This window comes from Vanessa atalanta, chromosome 18 (assembly GCF_905147765.1).
Source record: "Vanessa atalanta chromosome 18, ilVanAtal1.2, whole genome shotgun sequence".
In the NCBI taxonomy this organism is placed as follows: domain Eukaryota; kingdom Metazoa; phylum Arthropoda; class Insecta; order Lepidoptera; family Nymphalidae; genus Vanessa; species Vanessa atalanta.
This window is the reverse complement of record NC_061888.1, coordinates 6,899,357-6,918,361: the sequence shown is the minus strand read 5'-3', so window position 1 is coordinate 6,918,361 and position 19,005 is coordinate 6,899,357. Positions and strand designations below refer to the sequence as shown.

At 31.6% G+C, this 19,005-nt stretch overlaps 2 protein-coding genes across 3 annotated transcripts in view; both read right to left on the bottom strand.

Annotated features, from left to right (window-relative positions):
• LOC125070751 (protein pellino) overlaps window positions 1-9,119 on the bottom strand; it is a 52,672-nt gene extending 43,553 nt beyond the window's left edge. The window contains exon 1 of the mRNA XM_047680705.1: window positions 8,717-9,119. Within this exon, the coding sequence (XP_047536661.1) occupies window positions 8,717-8,730 (14 nt within the window). The 5' untranslated portion in view covers window positions 8,731-9,119. The remainder of the gene's footprint in view (window positions 1-8,716) is intronic.
• A 1,482-nt stretch (window positions 9,120-10,601) lies between these two features.
• Window positions 10,602-19,005, bottom strand: part of LOC125070813 (transcription factor IIIB 90 kDa subunit) — a 36,585-nt gene continuing 28,181 nt past the window's right edge. For both annotated transcript variants that reach the window (XM_047680796.1, XM_047680795.1), the window contains exons 7-12: window positions 18,517-18,652; window positions 16,024-16,164; window positions 15,712-15,942; window positions 14,422-14,674; window positions 14,113-14,297; window positions 10,602-13,304 (exon numbers count right to left, since the gene is read on the bottom strand). In XM_047680796.1, the coding sequence (XP_047536752.1) occupies window positions 13,174-13,304; window positions 14,113-14,297; window positions 14,422-14,674; window positions 15,712-15,942; window positions 16,024-16,164; window positions 18,517-18,652 (1,077 nt within the window). In that variant the 3' untranslated portion in view covers window positions 10,602-13,173. The remainder of the gene's footprint in view (window positions 13,305-14,112; window positions 14,298-14,421; window positions 14,675-15,711; window positions 15,943-16,023; window positions 16,165-18,516; window positions 18,653-19,005) is intronic.

The window sequence follows — 19,005 nt, the reverse complement described above, 5'->3', positions numbered from 1 at the left end:
AGTCTGTCTTGTCCGTAATACATGCTGTATTGCATTAGTATTAGGAACTTCTTGTAAGTAACAATACAAAACGAACATATAATAACAAACTAGAATTAATATACGAATAACTTTAAAATTCACACAATTTTTCGTCGTATATATTTATATCAGCAGAAATTATTTTACTTGTATTTATTTATAACAATTACACAATCACTGATCGATATTCCGTGACGATCGTAATTTTCTGCGTTTATATTGCCTAGGATTAGTCGCTGCACTCGTTTAGTCTCACCTTTGTCTGGTGCGATTTAATTTAGATAATTTAAAACAACTATCATGGAATCTGCTAGAACTAGATAACTTTATGTTCCGGGTTTATGAACCGTTAATACGAATAAATAAAACAAGTCGAAACTAGAAATAACGTGTAATCATACAGTTATTCGTATCATCAATTTAAATAGGTATATAAATATGGTACTTATATACTTCGTTGAATACAATGTATTATTATATTTATTGCGTTATGAATTTTCATTTATCGCTTCGTCGGCAATACGTTTTTCATACTGTTAGATATGAGAGCTATCGATGAATGAACTTAGACTCTGTGATTTCCAGAAATTATTACAACATTATTCCAAGAATGCTCAAGTGTGAATCAGCACGACGTAAGGTCGATTTTCGTAGTATAGTAATCGAAATGAGCGTATGCGTACAGTATCCGGTTTGTCGTAAAACCTACTGGCTCTTTTGTAGGAACAACGGAAGTTTACGTATCATCAAACCTACACGACGGAATTCCTTTGACTCATCAGCCGTTGACATTGTTTTATAAGTGAAGGTAAATATAGTTGAAATAAAAAAAAATCGCTTTTCACTTTAAATATCACGGAATTGATTAACGCTCGTGATTAATTAGCTTAGTCTATCGTACTTAGATATTGTTAATTTGTTTGTTTCTACATAATTAGTACTACATAATTGACTATTTTCATGTCCTTGTATATCCTAACTAATATTTTAAATGCGTAGTATGTTTGTTTGTTTGTTTGTGTTTTTGTTTGTTTGTTACGCTTTCAAGTCTCAACTACCCCACCGATCATTATGAAATTTTGCATAAACATCATTAGAGGTACAGGAAAGGGCATATCATACCTAACACGTGTACACCTCCCCCTCCCTGTGCAGGTGAACGGAAACTACTAATTATATATCTTAAGGATAACATAAAACCACTTCCGATCTAAAAATGTTGATGTCATAAATAAAGTCACACCAAAACCGGTTGTAACTACTTTTTACTATTTTGGACAAATTACATACCTACAAGTCCGACTTGAATTCAATGAAACATCAGTATGGCGTACATGATAAATATATTGTGAAACACAAAATACATATACAGGACGGAACAATGAGAGATTACATAATACTAAGACCCCTCGTTCTTGTACTTTCTCCGCTCACACAGTCACGATCTTGGGCGATTCGTCCGGGCTCACTTTCTATCTAAATTGCCAGTTCTATCCGTTTAGGGTGACCATTTATTAGGATGTCTAATGTCATGGCTGAATTTTAAGCTTATGATAAATATTTTTGCTATTAAATAATATCGATTAAAAGTATATTCCATGGGTTAGAAAATCAAAACCACGAACCATATATGTATACTAATATTATAAATGCTAAAGTATGACAGTATGTCTTTCTGTCTGTCTGTTGCTCTTTCACGTCCAAACCACTCAACGGAATTTAATGAGATTTTGTATGAAGTAAGTTGGAACACCAAGGAAGGAAATTGGTGACTTTTTATATCTAATACATAACGAGCAACCCTTAAAAGCGAGCGAAGCCGCGAGCAACAACTATATATATATATATATATATACAATATAAAAAAAATTCAAGAAGTCGTTAAGATTAATCAATATTAATATTTTTATTCATTTAAATGAAGTGCATATTATTTGTATCCTAATTGATAATTAATTAATAAATTAAAATTAACAGTGTCACTGCGTCAAGAGTCAATTATTGTCACCTGTTTTGTAGTAGCGATATCGGTAAAAAATATTTACATATGTACACAATAATACAACAATAGCCAAAGTGCATATAGCACTTAGTTATATTTAAAAGAATTCCATTCCAGGCAAAGCAGCACCAGTGAACTCTAAGTTCGGCGGTGAAAAAACATCGCGAGGAAACTTGCATGATAACGATGAATTTCTGACACATGCACCTATATACGTATATCCACCGACGCAGTCGAGTTGCTTGGTGGAATAAATTCCTTGAAGTGTCCTTAACACGAGAGGAGCCCTCGCCCGGCAGCGGGATATTGACGACGCTACTTTACAATACAATACAAATAAATTGTATAACATTAACGCTGGCATTTAACTTACTTAAGCATACTTTATAAATTAACGATTATTTTACCTATTTAAAACTACCCTTATAACTATAGATTAAGATAACCTTTATTAACTGATGTTTATTTAGTCTGGTATATTTAGTCTGGTAAACTGACTGATAATAAACTTTAAATTTTAGATTCCTCTTTGCCAAGTCATTAGGTAAACAATACTTGACAGCAATATTTATTACTTGATCACAAAAGGTTAACGACCTCTTGGCACAATTAATTATATTATAATCACGCAACTCTCTACAAATGTAAAGAAAATGTTTACAACTGTCTATATTTATGTTGATATAATTCGTTACCAAGCTAAATAAATGATATTGACTGGTATTGTATATCACGAAGTAGGGTTTCATTCAACAAAGCTACTCTAATTTCTCGATTAAATACGGACTTTCATTTCTGCTCCATTTAGAAACTGCTAAATCGATCAAATCCGTAGCGGCTGCTAAGATTGATTGTGTGCCGACACTGATTTTCTTATTCAATTATAAAGCTACAGAGTAATTTTATAAAAAAAAAATCGATTTTTTTTGTTAAAAAAATATATTATATTTAATATTAAAAGATGATATTAACCTTTTTTTTTCAAAACAAAATAACAATGTGTATAAATCCTTTCTGTGTTTAAAGAACGATAAATTTAAAAATGGAATTTGTTTGATGTTCTCACAGAAATTTTATATTCTTCGAAGGCAACGGTCAAATCGAGTGAGCCGACAACGTTCGTTCGAATAGTCATTTTTTTATTCGAGTGCCGGAAATTAACACTGAATCAAAGCAAATACGGATATGAAGCGATTAACGGACTTAAAACGTACTGAGAAACACTAATTACATTTCGTGAATTACTTTATAACTATCATTCAAGTATTAATCAAAATAGGCTAATGTAATGTACAGAACGATTGAAATTAAGATAATAGTTGAGAAACTAAGATTAACCTCAATTTGACAAAGCATTGTTTATAATTAGTTTTGAATATATGATGAAGAACAGATACTAATCAATTGTATATGTTACACAATATTATTTCCGCCTTAGAAAATACTTTGAGTATTGAGTTTTCTTTTTCCGTTTTCTTGTTCGTCCACGTGCCACGTTCACGTCCACGTTCGACGAAAATTGGTATTAAAAAAAAGGACAGTGAACTTAAATCATTATATATTTTTTTAATAATAACGTTGGCGTCCGGCAAATGCTACCTGATGGTAAGTGGTAACCACTGTTCTTACACTGCGCGCTGTAAGAAATATTAATAATAACTATTCTTATATATTATTTCCTTAAATCACAAATGTGTCACCAACGTTAAAATCTAAGATGTGCCTCTTGTGTCTCTAGTTACATCTTAGTTCCCAAGGTTGGTGGATCATTAGTAATGTAAGGAATGGTTATTATTTCTTATTATTTCTTACAGCACCATTTTCTATGGGCATTGGTGCTGTATACTACCTATATCATAAAAAAAAACACAACCAAACAAAACATTGCTGTTTAGTCGGAATCGATTACAGACTTAATTACTACATTGATGGATCGAAGTATGCGTTGTTAGCTTTCTGTAGACATGGAGATCCACAGATATTAGATCCAAAAGTTTACTTGTACCTGTTCTAGTTTTATTGACTACATTAACATAATCACCTGTATCTCATAAAATATGCAACATGTAAAATATATTCCATAAAGTATTCTTACAATTGTATGTCAGGAAAAAAACAAAGCTATTCTTTCATTGCACATAACAATACACTGGAATTTACTTTTATATAAACCTCTCAACTGTATTGTATATATATATTTGTATATACTAATGTATTCTTTTCGCGGCCTTTGATGTCACATTTATTTATCTATAGTTAACGCTATGTTAATATTAATTTATTGACATAACTCTGGATTACCATTAAATAAATAATTTATTAAAATAAATGGATAGTTTGTTTACAAACTTATATACGGGACTAAAGGCAGTCCTATTATATAGGAACTCATTTCGTATTTAACTCGTGAAAGGTTGAAGGCACACTTATGTTTATGCAAGAATCTCTCAAATGTTATAATTACTATTAAAGTCAATATCGCATGCATATTACTTTCTGACATATCACGATCGTGTTCGGCGGTGAGTTTCGATTTTGTTCATACAGAATAGCTCGACAGCTATGTTATTATATTTATCTACATCTACAATCTAGTAGTCTACATGTGCAATGACTAATAGCACATCGCAATAAACAAGAATTTTAATTTCGTGAATTTAATATAACGCATCCTTTACACGCGAACGTTGTTGCACACATTGAAACCTTGTCCTTAATACATGGCTTACATAGAGAATTATTAACTATTTATTATATAAATTAACAAACTTGAATATTTATATCATAAACGAATTTAAAAAGAGAAGTATGTGCTTATGAAGTTTTTTTCACTTTTCTCTAGGGTTTTTTGCATATATATTAAGGATTTTTGTATATACACTTACTAAGGTTAATAAACATTTAGCAGACTAGTTGTCAGTCACGGCTTTGCTTGCGTTAAGTGGTAGGACGTAGGTATAATAGAGTAGCCTAAGTCCTACCTTGAAGTTTAAGCTTGCTTTATACTAAATTTCATCAAGTTTGGTTTGGCCGTGAAAGGGCAAACAAACAGATAGACAGAGTTACTTTCGCATTTATAATATTAGTAAAAATATTGAAAATGTCTAAACAAAGTCAGAAAATAGCAGTTTGTTAGCAAAAAAGTTAATTAGTGACGAAAAATTTTAGTTAATTGTTTCCTAAAAATACAAAAATAAACCAGTCATATTACACTTTATAAATTGTTGCATAGTAATTTAATTTACTTATTTTTAGCTATTTCGGCTGAACATTCGTAATGTTTTAGCATACAAGTTTTGTGTTAAACAGAATTACTTTAATTAAGTAATCAAATAAATTATATTTTTTCCCGTTACGAACATTCATAGCTTTTATATAAGCTCAGAACTTCTGATCCTATAACCCAAATTTGTTGCTTCTCGGAAAACTCAAAGAGGTCAACCAATACGGGGTTCAATGAACCAGAACACGGCGTCACTCATAATTCGGTGCGTGTACGATGCATCGCAGGGTTGACCTCCTGATTAATCGACCAAGTATAGAGTCACTGGCGCTTTTATAAAATTCATGGAATAAACTTGACGATACACTCAGTCGGGTAATACACGAGGCACGTGCCCGAACGCTTCGAGGGGTTCAACATATTGAATAATTTATTCGAACTCCTTACTGTTTGAACGTTCATTACAATTGTTATTGTAGATATTTTTTTCATACAAACCACACATTTTTACTAAAACTAAAAATATGTAATGCTTAAAATCTGACATTTTATTGTATTCATTATATTACACATATATATAGATACTATGACTGAGAGAGATTAATCATGCCAAATTTAATTTAATTATAGTTATTCTGCAAAATTAATTATTTCTATAGCGTAGTTTTAATAATTTACTGCCCATGTCTTAATTGTCTCGTCCACTCAATGTTTATCGTACAAACTTTATGTATGGCACTGTTCCCGCTTCACTAAAGGGATTATAGTCGTACGGTTGACGGAACATCTGCCGCGCAGGTGGTGTCACGGGAAAGGCAGGTGCAGAATAACATCAAAGGGAAGTGACGTCGAACTACCTATCGCTAAGCAACATACTTACTTCGCGTTGCGTTCTTTAGCTTTATACACTAGATATTTTTATTAATTTTTCCTTTCGGTTCTTTTAAATAGACTTCAAATTTAAACTGTTACAAGTTTAATAAAGGTTAATTATCAAACATTTCGCAAGACTTTTTTTTTCTAGCGAAGCAGGTTAATTAACGTTATCGTTTTTAAAAACCGGTCGTAAAAAAGGGATTTTCCGCCTAATATTGAATCACCTTTCATTATCTCTACGAGACGGGCCCAGGGGTTTTACGATTGGTCATAAAACTCGTACCTCTAAAAAAAGGTCTATGCATGTCGTAATATTAAATCTCTTGTAGTGTTAATCTGTTTAGTTTAACAGAAACAGTTATTTTAAAACGTTTCAAAATGAATTATTTTGTTATACTGAACAATAATTGAAATTAAATGGTAATAATTTTATTTATTAATAAACTAATATTGCAATAAAATATTACTTTTTGGTGACTACAGTTTAGCGTCATTTTGTGTATATAATTTTATAAATATATTTACAACCGATTTTAAGAAATCAGTTGTTATACGTAGAAACTAGAACAACTAGAGTATCATCGACATAATTACGTAACTATAAATCTTATAGGAACTATATTGTTAGTATAACAAGTACATAAATACAATTGTTTTCGCATATCATAATGGTTTCAGACGAGTGAAACTGTATAATATTTTGTATTATGAGCAATCAAAATTCCCATTATAAGAAAAACTTTTCAGAAATTCAGGGAATGACACTGGTTTTGTTTCAGCGTAAATAATAATAATAAGCAAGCTATTTGAATGATTGCTAACACCTCTGAATACGAAAAAAAATCGTAAAACTAAAGCGTGGAAAATAAGAGCTTTGATATCAGTCTTTATGTTGATTCGAACAGCGTTTTACATATCTTCAGTTTTTGTTTACGAAACTTCGCAAACCGGCTTTGTCGCTAGACGCTCGGCAAGCCCCACGTTTATGAAAGTTAAATGAGAGAGGGCTAGAGGGTTCCTCAAACGTCAACGCCCTTTGTTCATGGTAAAGGTTAAATTAAATATAGAACTTCAGTAACCCAGAAATGGAATGCTCCTCATGGTAAGTGCTCGGTAAACAATTTTGTTTGTTGCAATCTTTCATGTAAACAACAAATTAACAATATTAGTTTCAGTCAGTTTCACTGAAAGATAAACATGAATTTTACATATTGCTAATATATATGCTTTTGCAAGGTTGTACTATAGTATACAAACATATCAACGCTAATAGGTCTACATATTACAAACTAAAAATTATTTATAAAAAAAATAAAAAATCCTAATGGATAATGTAAGTTTCTTAATTGCGTTTTCGACTCAGTTTGCATTGACAAGATTATATTTTCAAAATTGAGATTCAAGGATCGAATATATTTTCAAAAATAGAATTTTCGTCTTTGTGTTGATAACAAATTTGTGTAGATGAATTTTGATCTGCATGTTGACAGACAATAAACATGAAAGTAAGAATAATTCCTAGGTAATTTAAAAGATAATTCAAATATACTATATAGAGTAGCATTACCGATTATACCCATCCCATTCCATTACATTTCCCCGTTCCCCCGACAGGAAGAGACCTATCCTCAGCAATATTTACCTATATGCAGGTAATTCTCTTGATAGCATATAGTATTTTTTTAAAATCTTTTTTACCTAATCATTTAACCTAGGCAGCAAATATAATGGACTAAATTTCTAGACTAGCTTAATAAGCCCATAATTATTTTCTAACATGTTTATTTAATGTCATTTAAATTTTAGTTTATTATATATATAGTTATTTAAAATAAAAGGATAATTTTTTTTTTACAATTATTATAAAACTATATACATTTTGTAAAATATTTTTACATATTAATCATTGCATTTACATTTTATAGATTCAAAGCTAAATACCATATTAAGTAAGATCTTGTATGTTGGTTTTGGTAAGCCATAACCAATTAAATTAATACAGAATTATTTTATAGAGCCATCTCATAAAATTAATAATGCTTAATTAATAACTATTAAATTTTGGACTAAATATTGTCAATAGACAGATGACAGAGGAATTAGAATAATTGTTACCTTTGTTTACTTCATAAGTACTTAATAATTTCGAAACAGAACATAAATCACATGTTTTAATGGTTTTTACAACATTGTTTTTTTAATTAAATAATAGATAATAAACAAATTATTTTAATAACAACATATTATAGAAATGAGGTTATCATCAATCGATAAAATCGACACAATGTAAACAAAATCATATCTGTCGAAACATTTGACATTTATTATTAAATAAACCTGTCTATTCTTTCAATAGCACCATGTAAACAAACAAGGCATAAAATATGTTATATATAATAACTTTGTGTCTAGCAAATTCACTGTATTCAAATGCGACGCTAATATATTTTTTTAATACGACATTTCATCATCAGTTTTCATTGTAAGCTAAATGATAGTTTTAATAGTCATATATTGAAAATACCCATCGAACAAAGTGAATAAACTTGCAAACATATTGTTTTTCATGGAAAGACCACGTTGTAACGACTTACCGTTTTACGACCATGATAGAATCCGTCTGCTCGTTTGTGGACCCTATGATTCGAATTATGTTTTACAAACGACACTAGCAATATCGGATACACCATGAATTATATAAAAACACCATCAATTCGATTTAATCAATTCACACATCGCTAAAAAGCGATAAATACACCACTCTTCATTATTCCACCGACCCTGTAAAACACGCACTTCACTTTTACGGACATGAATTATTGTAATAATTGTTACGTCTTTGTTTTTATCACTTTTGCTTTGTGTAAAAATCGGGAAAATACTGTTGTTAAACAAGTTGAACAGTATTTTAGTATGTTAGAAATCTTATACCCGTAAACACAAACTAAAATGCAATTGTGTTGTAGAACAGAATGAGGCTAACTTCACGTAATACATTTCCACTGCTATTAAGTTCGTTATTTCATGGGCACCAACATTAGAAAAATAAATTGTTACATTCACGCACTGTAGAGACATATGTCCACTGCAATTTTCCAGTACAAAATGTTATACTCTGTAATTTCTGTAATTTAATTATGAGCTCTATTTAATTCACAGATATTAATAAAATGTGTTTGTATATTTTTTTAATATACTATAAAATGTCACATAATTTAATTTAAGACACCGGGTAAAATTGGAATTACCTAGTAGACGTCAAGCCTTCAATACTACTAATGACTCGCACGCGAAATTTCGCGTTAATTCAACAGTTTTTTGTAAAATTTCGATTTTTTTTTAATAAATTTCGAAATCTATCGTTGGTATTGTTTTGATTTAATTTTATTGTAAAATGATGACGTCTGTTCGCACGATTTACTTTTGTTTTTTTCATGCAGCCATGGCAGCGCCGCTCTCTTACTCTACCAAAATAAAGCTATTTTTTTATCGTTTAAAAAGATTTGTATTTCAGATATCTGATAGTGTCGGTTACGGTTACGAAGGTCCATAACATCCCCGTTAAGTTACTTACGAGCTATAAAAAAAACTGCTGACCGACTGCGATTATTTATTTATAAGCTGTCGTAACAGTTTTAATTATATTTTTGCATATTTGTTTTTTTAAAGCTATTATTATAATATATATTAGTTTCTTTCTATGATTATACCTAATACTACATAACAGCCTACAAATAAAGTCAAATTAATATCTTGTATTTCTTTTTTACAATTTCTAAATAATGTAATAAAATAATTTCGTATCCGTAACCGTAACTGAAGCCGATGAAATATTATTCATGTATCCGTATCCAGATCCAAAATGATATATCCATAACATCCCTGGTTGGTAGTGCAAAAGATCTTTACAAATAGTATACAATTGTCTCTGAAAAATAAATCAATAGATACTAAAATCAACACAAATAAATTTAATTACCAGTACAATAAATTTACTGGATTGGGAATTCTTAGTCCTCCTTTTTGGAAAGACATTTGTTTGACATTAATATGTTATTGTTAATAAAATAAGTAATACTGTAAAATTAAACATTGTATTGTATCTACATATTACCTTCGTATCTGTATCTTTATCAAATTCAAGTTTTCACGTACATGAAATATTATTATAATTATTATTCCTATAAGTATTAATGAAAAAACCAAATAATTATGTGACTACGCTACTTTTTAAAATTTTATTTTTATTATTTGTAAAAAATATTTTTAAATTAAAAGAGCTAACTTTTTTATATAATATTACCAAACATTATTTAACATTATCTTACATTGGCAAACTATTACAATAAATACTTAATGGTTTCTTGGATTTTAATAATATTTAGCAAAACTCCTTAAAAAAATAAGTTTGGCGGCAAGTACCTACTTGTTAATTTCAATAAAATATAAAAACAGCTTTAATCTTTATTTGGCCTTTATCATAAACAAAACTTACATTTAATGAAAGAATGATATAACAAAAATAATACTATTAAAACTATTTTTTTTCATTATGTTGACCTTGCTAGTGATAACATACATAGTCCTATACTATAATTGTTTATTGCTATCAAATTCCGATTGCAACAAATTGCAACCAACTCTCAAATACCTAAATGCAATAAATAGAAAAAAGAAATTTTAATTTCTAATATGATACTTATTACATTTGATAGAAATATTAATAAATAAAAAAAACTTATTTTTTTTAAATAAAATGCACTGGTCAAAAGTTTTTGTTCAATTCGATTTTTATACAAATTGTATTTATCATTTTTATCAAGCGTTCAACAAGCCTTGTTTTATTTTTTTGTTATCAGTTGTTATGCCAAATTAAGTAAATTAGCCGTCATATTTAGGTATGATTATTATTTTTGAATACACTTTAACAATACAAAAGGAGTAATACTTATATTTCATATAATGTGTATTATTCTTATAAAATCGATTAGTTGAGATCTAAAGTAGTTTACATAACATGTTAACATGCCTTATTGTACAGTACTTTTTTAGAATGTTAAATTTAGTAGAAGGTTAGATGATTTAAAAAAAATGTCGCATTAAATAATAGAAATTGTTAAGTATTACAAAACATATAAACCAAATATAATGGTTTTTGATTAAAAATATTTTATGAAATGGAATAGTTTAAAACTGTGCCTACATCGGTTACAAAATCAATAACTAAAGGTCTTAAAACACTCTTCTATAAATATTCATCAGTACTGATACTTTTGGTATTTTGATGGGAACCCTCTTGCTAAAGCATCGTTTTATAAATTAACCAAAGAAGTGGGAAGATCACCATAAAGGTTCGAATCACGTACCCCATTCTAAAAACATATTACAATCATTTAAAATGACTTACAATTATTTTCGTTCAACTTGAACGACATTTTCTTTTTTCATCTTTAAAATACGCCAAGGAAAAAATTGCTTCGTTACCAAAAGCCTTATTAAAAAACTAGTGTTAAAAAAACGTTTTTCTTATAAGTATTCACATCACTTTACAATCATATTTTATTTTATCTTCTTTTAAAATTAAATCTAATCATACTAAGATAACTGATCAACTCAACATTCAACTATTTTTCCGTTCTTCATAATTAAAATAACATTAACAGTCTATTATTAAGGATAATAATTTGGGATATATGCTATTTTCTATATTTTAGTATTAAATTCTAAAACAGAAAAAAAATCCTATGAAGAGTCATTATTAATAGTAATACGTCTAATTGCCGCTACAAACTATGGAGTGAAGAGGTAAGAAGTATCTCTTATTTAATAAGGGTTCCAAAAATTGCCAAAATGGGACTAATATAACAAGATGGTATTACCTAAAATTATAATTAATGTGTTTACTAAATAGGACTTATAATTTGATTTATGAAGTAATTTGAAAATAACGCATTTTGAAGGTAGATGTCTAACTTTCTCTAATTTATTTTTAGTCAAATTCACCCTCTTAGCTGCGAGCGGCATCATCTAAATTTCATACATTTTACAATTTTTGTAAAAATGTATTATCTTTCAACGCTCTCTACACTCCTCTATAAATTTAGCGGTGGGTCAACAATCGCGGAAAGAGTTAAACGGAACAACCAGATTTTAAATAATTCTTGACTTATAAAAATTACCTTAAAAAATATTTAAAAAAAAAATGTAAGCGTCTATAAATTTGACAGTTATTTTGTAAGCTAACATTAGTATAGTCAATTCCAATGGCAGGAGGAATAAAAATATATAATAGAAACTTTGGTCGAGATTTATATTATCTGTGGTAAATAAACTAGTACAAAGATATATTAATCAAGAACCGGTTAGACTGCATAATACAGCAGAGTTATTATCAATTTCCATGGAATATGTAAATCTTAGATTTGTTTGTCTTTACTATTCCTGCAATCGGAATGTATTGTAATCCACATTGTATTGAACGTTCGCTACCCGCAGAGTACTAAAATCTTAGGAGCGCTAGGGATACGAGTCTTTAACTTTTATTACGCTTCGTTCTCTACGTCTACATACATTATATAACCACTATTTTATCCACATTCTACTTTTAAAATATTTTTCCTTATTAAAATTTTATAAAAATATAAAAAACAACCATATATTACATAAGTTATGTATTGCTTTGTTTATCATTTTAACAATTTAAAGGCAATCAATGTTTGAAGGCGTTTATATTTTCTGTTGTGTTTCTGTTGTGTGATCTTTTGACATATTGAGATTCTCAGGATAACTATAAAGCGATCTCTTAGTAGAGAAGGCACAAAATTGTACAAAGCACTGTTCATATTACCTTGAACTAATGTTTAACAGTCACTACCGATACACTCTTATACAGATTCTATTAAATACGCAGTGATATATTCCTAACGAACACTCAAATCCTATTTTTATTTTATTTAAATTTTAACACCGGAGCAGCCAGTATGTTTTGCTTATACAGATATTATGTTCAAGCATTTCTAATAATAAATATGGAAATACAACTAAGAGATCGCTAGTATTCCTCATAGTCATAGTAATCGTCGTCGTCTCCATTTTTCAGCATCGCAGCGAGGGACAGCTGTTCGCTGACATCGGGTGCGGTTTCTTCGACTTCCAAGTCTTCGTCGTAGTCATCTGCTGCATCTGTCGAAATTAGTATCAATGTTATGAGTATAATATATTAAGAACCAGCTATTCTGACAACATTATTGGAATCATTATTTAAAGTTACTTGGTTGGAGGTCTTTGGGTTACCCCGTCTGGGCAGTTACCATCCACTCATCGCATACCGTCAAACAGCAATACTTAGTATTCTTGTGTTCCGGTTTGAAGGGTAAGTGAGCGAGTTTAATTATCGTAGTTCCTATTGTGTTTCGACTTGTAGAGTGAATGAGCCAGTGTAACTACAGGAACAAGGGACATAACATCTTAGTTCCTGAGGTTGGCGGCGCGTTGGGGATGTAAGGAATGGTTAATATTTATTACAGTGCCAATGTATATTGTAGAGCATTTGATATCATAAACTCAGCGAATAGCCAACACAGCCTGAGTCTAGAAAGCTCGTATTTGGAATACAGTTTTATTTTATAAAGTTAGCAGAAAAAAGTATTTTTTGGAAAATTTAAATATAATAATTAAGAGATCAAAGGTCCAGTCCAAAATCAAACAAAGGTATGATTTTTACCCGTACGATGTCGTGGACTTGCGATCGAAACGGTTCGATTGTTATGGCTCGGATTAGACAATCAACTGGCAATCGATAAAGATTGAATTGATTGCATCATCGACCGTTACTAATCTTTTATTTTTATGTTATTGATTCCCGAACACACAAATCGTCATAATCAATCTATAAAGTATGAAAGCTAGACTCTACGACTGACTGGCTGGCTGTTTAAAATTATACCTTTTCTCCTTGTTTTTTTCTCAAATAGTGGACATATTCGCTTACCTTGTGCCTGCGCGGGGGTGGCGGGTGCGGGCGTGGCGGGCGTGGCGGGCGCGGACGGCGCGCGCGCGGGCGTGGCGGGCGCCGTGTTGAACGTGGGCGCGGGCTTCTTCTTGCGCTTGCGGGGCACGGGCGAGGCCGGCACCGCGCTCTCCACCACCGTCTCCATGACCGACGGTGTTACTGGCCTGTTGAGATTATTTATTTAATGATTAGTTCATAATTATTTTTCAATTCAAAGGTAATTATTACCATTAATAATAAAATATATATTTGAGATGATACTTCATTGATTAGGGATACAAAACTTACTCCTGCTCCGTCTGTTCGCTCTGCGGGGCCGGTTCGCCGGCCGTGGTTGGACTCGGCGCTGTTCCCGGCTGGTCCAGAGTCTTTAGAATGTCGTAGTTGATTTTGGAACTCATTTTTTTCTCGGCCAACATCTTGCCGATCGCCTCGCCGGCGGTAGCGGCGTTACAAGCTACCTTCTTTTTGTAGGAGCCTCTGACTTTACGCTTCTTATCTTTGCCTTCTTCTTTCTCTCTAGCGCGAATTTCTTCTTTAACTGTACATTAAATTAAAAACGAATAATGAGTTAGAAGCATAACTTTATGTTATTACTAGCTCTCGCCCCAGCTTCGTCCATTTTCGGGGAGAGGGGACATGTTTTATCGATGAAAGAATCATAATGTGTATGCAAAATTTAACGATGGTTGGTTGAATAGTTAGTCCTACCACCAAGGAGTAAGTCTTTGTGAAGGCCTGTCTGGATAGGTATCACCTAATGTTGTCTTAGATTTTCGCGATTATTACACATTGAAATAAAACTAGTTTTTAACGGATTTAATCGCGTATATTAATTATTTTAACACCCCACGTTTCGAGCACTTTGCAGTGTTCGTGGTCACGGGCAGTCTGATAATTAAATAATTAATATACGCGATTAAATACGTTAAAAACTAGTTTTATTTCAATGTGTAATAATCGCGAAAATCTAAGACAACATTATGTGAACCAGTACGGACTGGAAACATCAAATAAAATTCGCAGTCTGCCCGTGACCACGAACACTGCAAAGTGCTCGAAACGTCGGGATGTTAAAATAATTAATATACGCGATTAAATCCGTTAAAAACTAGTTTTATTTCAATAGGTATCACCTACTCATCATATTTTCTACTGCCATACAGCGTTACTTGATATTGTTGTGTTCTATTATTAAAGGGCCAATGTACAGGCGCAAGGGACATAACATTTTAGTTCTCAAGTGTTGGAAGGAATGGTTAATATTTCTTACGGCACTAATGTCTAAGGGCGACGGTTACCACTTAACATCAAGTGGCCATAAATAGAAAGTGCATTTGAGTCAGCGCTCACACTTGTGTACCATATAGGCACTATAACATGCCCTGCGTACTTGGCAAACCTTCCTTGGGGAGGATATCACCATCAAAACGATTTCTTATGTAAACAAATAGAAATTTGCAATTAGCAAAATAAACTAATGAATCACAAAATGATTCCGTAAAATATTATTAATGATAAATATTTGATTGTTATCAAATAAAATATTACTAAAACAGTATCTGTTCAATTCCTTACTTTTCTGTTCTTTTAAATAATCAGCATTAATATTGTGCCACAGAAGAGTCTTATGTCGGGCCTCCTCCTCGGTCATGATTAGTGAATTTACATACTCTTCGTCTTGGTTGCTGAGGTGCAAATCTTCTGCATTATGCAGGTCCTTGTTGAGTTGCTGCTTTCCTTCTGGCTTAACAAACGTTTCCGACTTTTCTTCTTGCTGACCCAACCCGATGACCACTAATTCTGGACCTTTTGGGAAATAAAATAAAATGACAAATATTTGTGTAAAGTTTTTTTTTTGTTGACCTAATATATTAGGATTTTAGTTACCGAGCCCTTTTTCTAAGTGAAGTTCGTTCTTAGTGTTAGAATCTTCCTTAGGCTGTACATCCTTAGTTATTTCACCGATGAGAGACAATGTATCTTCTGTTGCAAATCGAGTCGCTTCGGCGTCTTCCGTCGATCCTTCATCTACAATACGTTGAAAATATAATATATTAAAAAAATAAACCATATTCTTAGTTTTTCTGCATCTGACACAGTATACAAATATATGTATTTAATACTATTTGTCGCCCGCGACTTTGCTCGCGTTTTAGGGGTTGGTTCTCATGTGTTAGGCAAAAAAAGTAGCGTATGTCCTTCCTTGAAATTCAAGTTTGCTTCGTACCAAATTTCGTCAAATTCGGTTCATTGGTTTGGCAGTGAAAGAGCGACAGTAAGACAGACAGAGTTAGCTTCACACTTATAAAATTAATATATAGATTTAGCTTTTATATATATTATTATTACATATGTAGGTAAATTACCCACTTGACGTCAGTAGTCACCATTGCACATTTGTACCTTAAGAAATATAAAACTTTAAACCACCAAAGCTATCAACCTAGGGAACTAAAATGTTATGCGCTTGTGCCAATGGCTCCTCCTTCGAACTGGGACACCACAACACTGAGTATTTCTGTTTGGCGGTGGGTGTCTGGGTGGTACCTACCCAGACAGACTTGAAAGAAGCTCTATCAACAAATGAATATGTATTATAGCTACATATAGCTATATATAATATAATTCGTATATGAGAACTAGCCAAGTCAGACCTTAGGCAACAATATATTATCCTAAGTTATAAGAAGAAATGATATTTTATGTAGTTATAAATAAATTTCAGGAAGGACCATTGTACTTGGCACCCATTTAGATCTCACTTCTTTTGTCGTTGAAGTCAACAACCAAGGTATATGTCATAATATTGGACTTGGTTCTCATTTTTACATTTATATTTTTCATGGGATGTATTTTACTTATAGTTCAGTTATCACTTGCAAAGCTGGCGCAACGGTCGCTTAAAATATATATAAATAATATTTACGCTTCATTAACTCAGACGTGCATAGTTTAATTGGCGTATAACCTTGATTTGTTAACGGAATAACTGTTAAAATTTAACTATACTATTTATTTTATTTTGAAAAGAAACTGTATTTTATAACACATTGAGTTTAGTTATTTATAACATCATATTTCATTTATAACACAAATTCATCCTTGTCTATTTAAAATATACATTTTTTTAATCAAACACATATTGTCATTGAACACTAAAGAATGTTAGTCTATACTAATATTATAAGTGCAAATTTAACTCGGTCTATCTGCTTTGTGCTTTCACGGTGGTGATGACAACATTAGGTGGTCGTATTATAAAAACAAAATTCCTTTTTTTATGGTATAGGTTGGCGGACGAGCATATAGACCACCTCATGTGAAGTGTTTACCACCACCCACAGAAAATGGCGCTGTAAGAAATATTAATCATTCTTTACATCGTCAAAGCGCTACCGCACTTGAGAACTCAGATGTTATGTCCCTTGTCCCTGTAGCTGCACTGGCTCACTCACCCTTCAAACAAGAATACAACAATACTGCGTACTGTTGTTTGGCGGCAGAATATCTAATGAGTGAGTGGTACCTACCCAGACGGACTTGCACAAAGCCCTACCATCAAGTAAGAAGAGTATGAAGAGTTATATAAATAATTCAATATATATAAAAAAAAAGACTTTAAAATTCAATTCAATTTTAACCTACATATTAAAATAATTTTACACAAGTACATCAGAATTTATAGTCAATTAAAATTGTTAAATATAATACGCTTATAAAGTACATTATTCAATTACGGATCGGACAAAAACAATAAATTTTATTACTCAACTAACGTTTTTGTATATGCTGGTAGACTGATTTAAGGACGGTTGAATCAAAGCATTTATGATACGTGATAATTATACACAAAAATGCAGGAGTATCCGCATATAAATTGATTATATCTGCGCACTTGTTAACACACCTATTTTCGGTGAGGGTTGTTTGTGATATTACTGACACAGTATTTTATATTACAGGTGTAGAATAGGAGTAGCATATTGAGAGCCCCAGCCCTCACCTAGTGATGCAGGCATGGTCAGTAGATACTCTTCAGAGTACTCACCGGCCATGGTCAATGTATACATATAATAAATAACCGCGTTTTACTAAATGCATATATGTATACACGGTACATATACCTAAATAACATTTTTTACAATTTTTGTCTGTCTGTCTGTCTGTTTGTTCCGGCTAATCTCTGGAACGGCTGGACCGATTTTGACAGGACTTTCACTGGCAGATAGCTGATGTAATAAGGAATAACTAAGGCTACATTTCTTTTAGAAGTATGTGTAAAATAATAATAAAGTCACGCTTTTTTTTATAAATTAAAACGCGCACGAAGTCGCGGGTACAGCTAGTCTTATATAACAATGATGCAGAATATACATTCACCCATTTGCAACATCGATGGAGTCGGAGATAAAACGAGAGCTGCTCTCTTTCTTTTTGTAGTGTCCTTGTCTAATTGAGCTTCTATATCTCTTTGCAGCTCGGTTAACTCTTTTTCGCCATCTTCTTCTTCCATTAACTGTAATGTTAAAGTTACTCAATTGTTAAATAGTTCGTATTACAAAATATAAAATACATAACAGTATAATGTGTGTCTATGGGCGCGTATATTTGTGTGTGTGCGTGTAACTTAAGACCTATAGATTAGTTTGTTATATCGTATCAAAATTGTTGATTTTTTTCCCTCACAGGAAGGTCACCTACAACGTTAAGAAGCATTCACCTCATGTGACGTTGAGCTTTTGCGGTTATTCATTGCTTAATTTTAATTATATTTTATTAATTAGTATTTGTTCCAATTCCAGCTTTAACTTACGGTTTCTTTATACGCCCCGGCCTCGCACGGATGCAATGCTCACACTAAATATACTA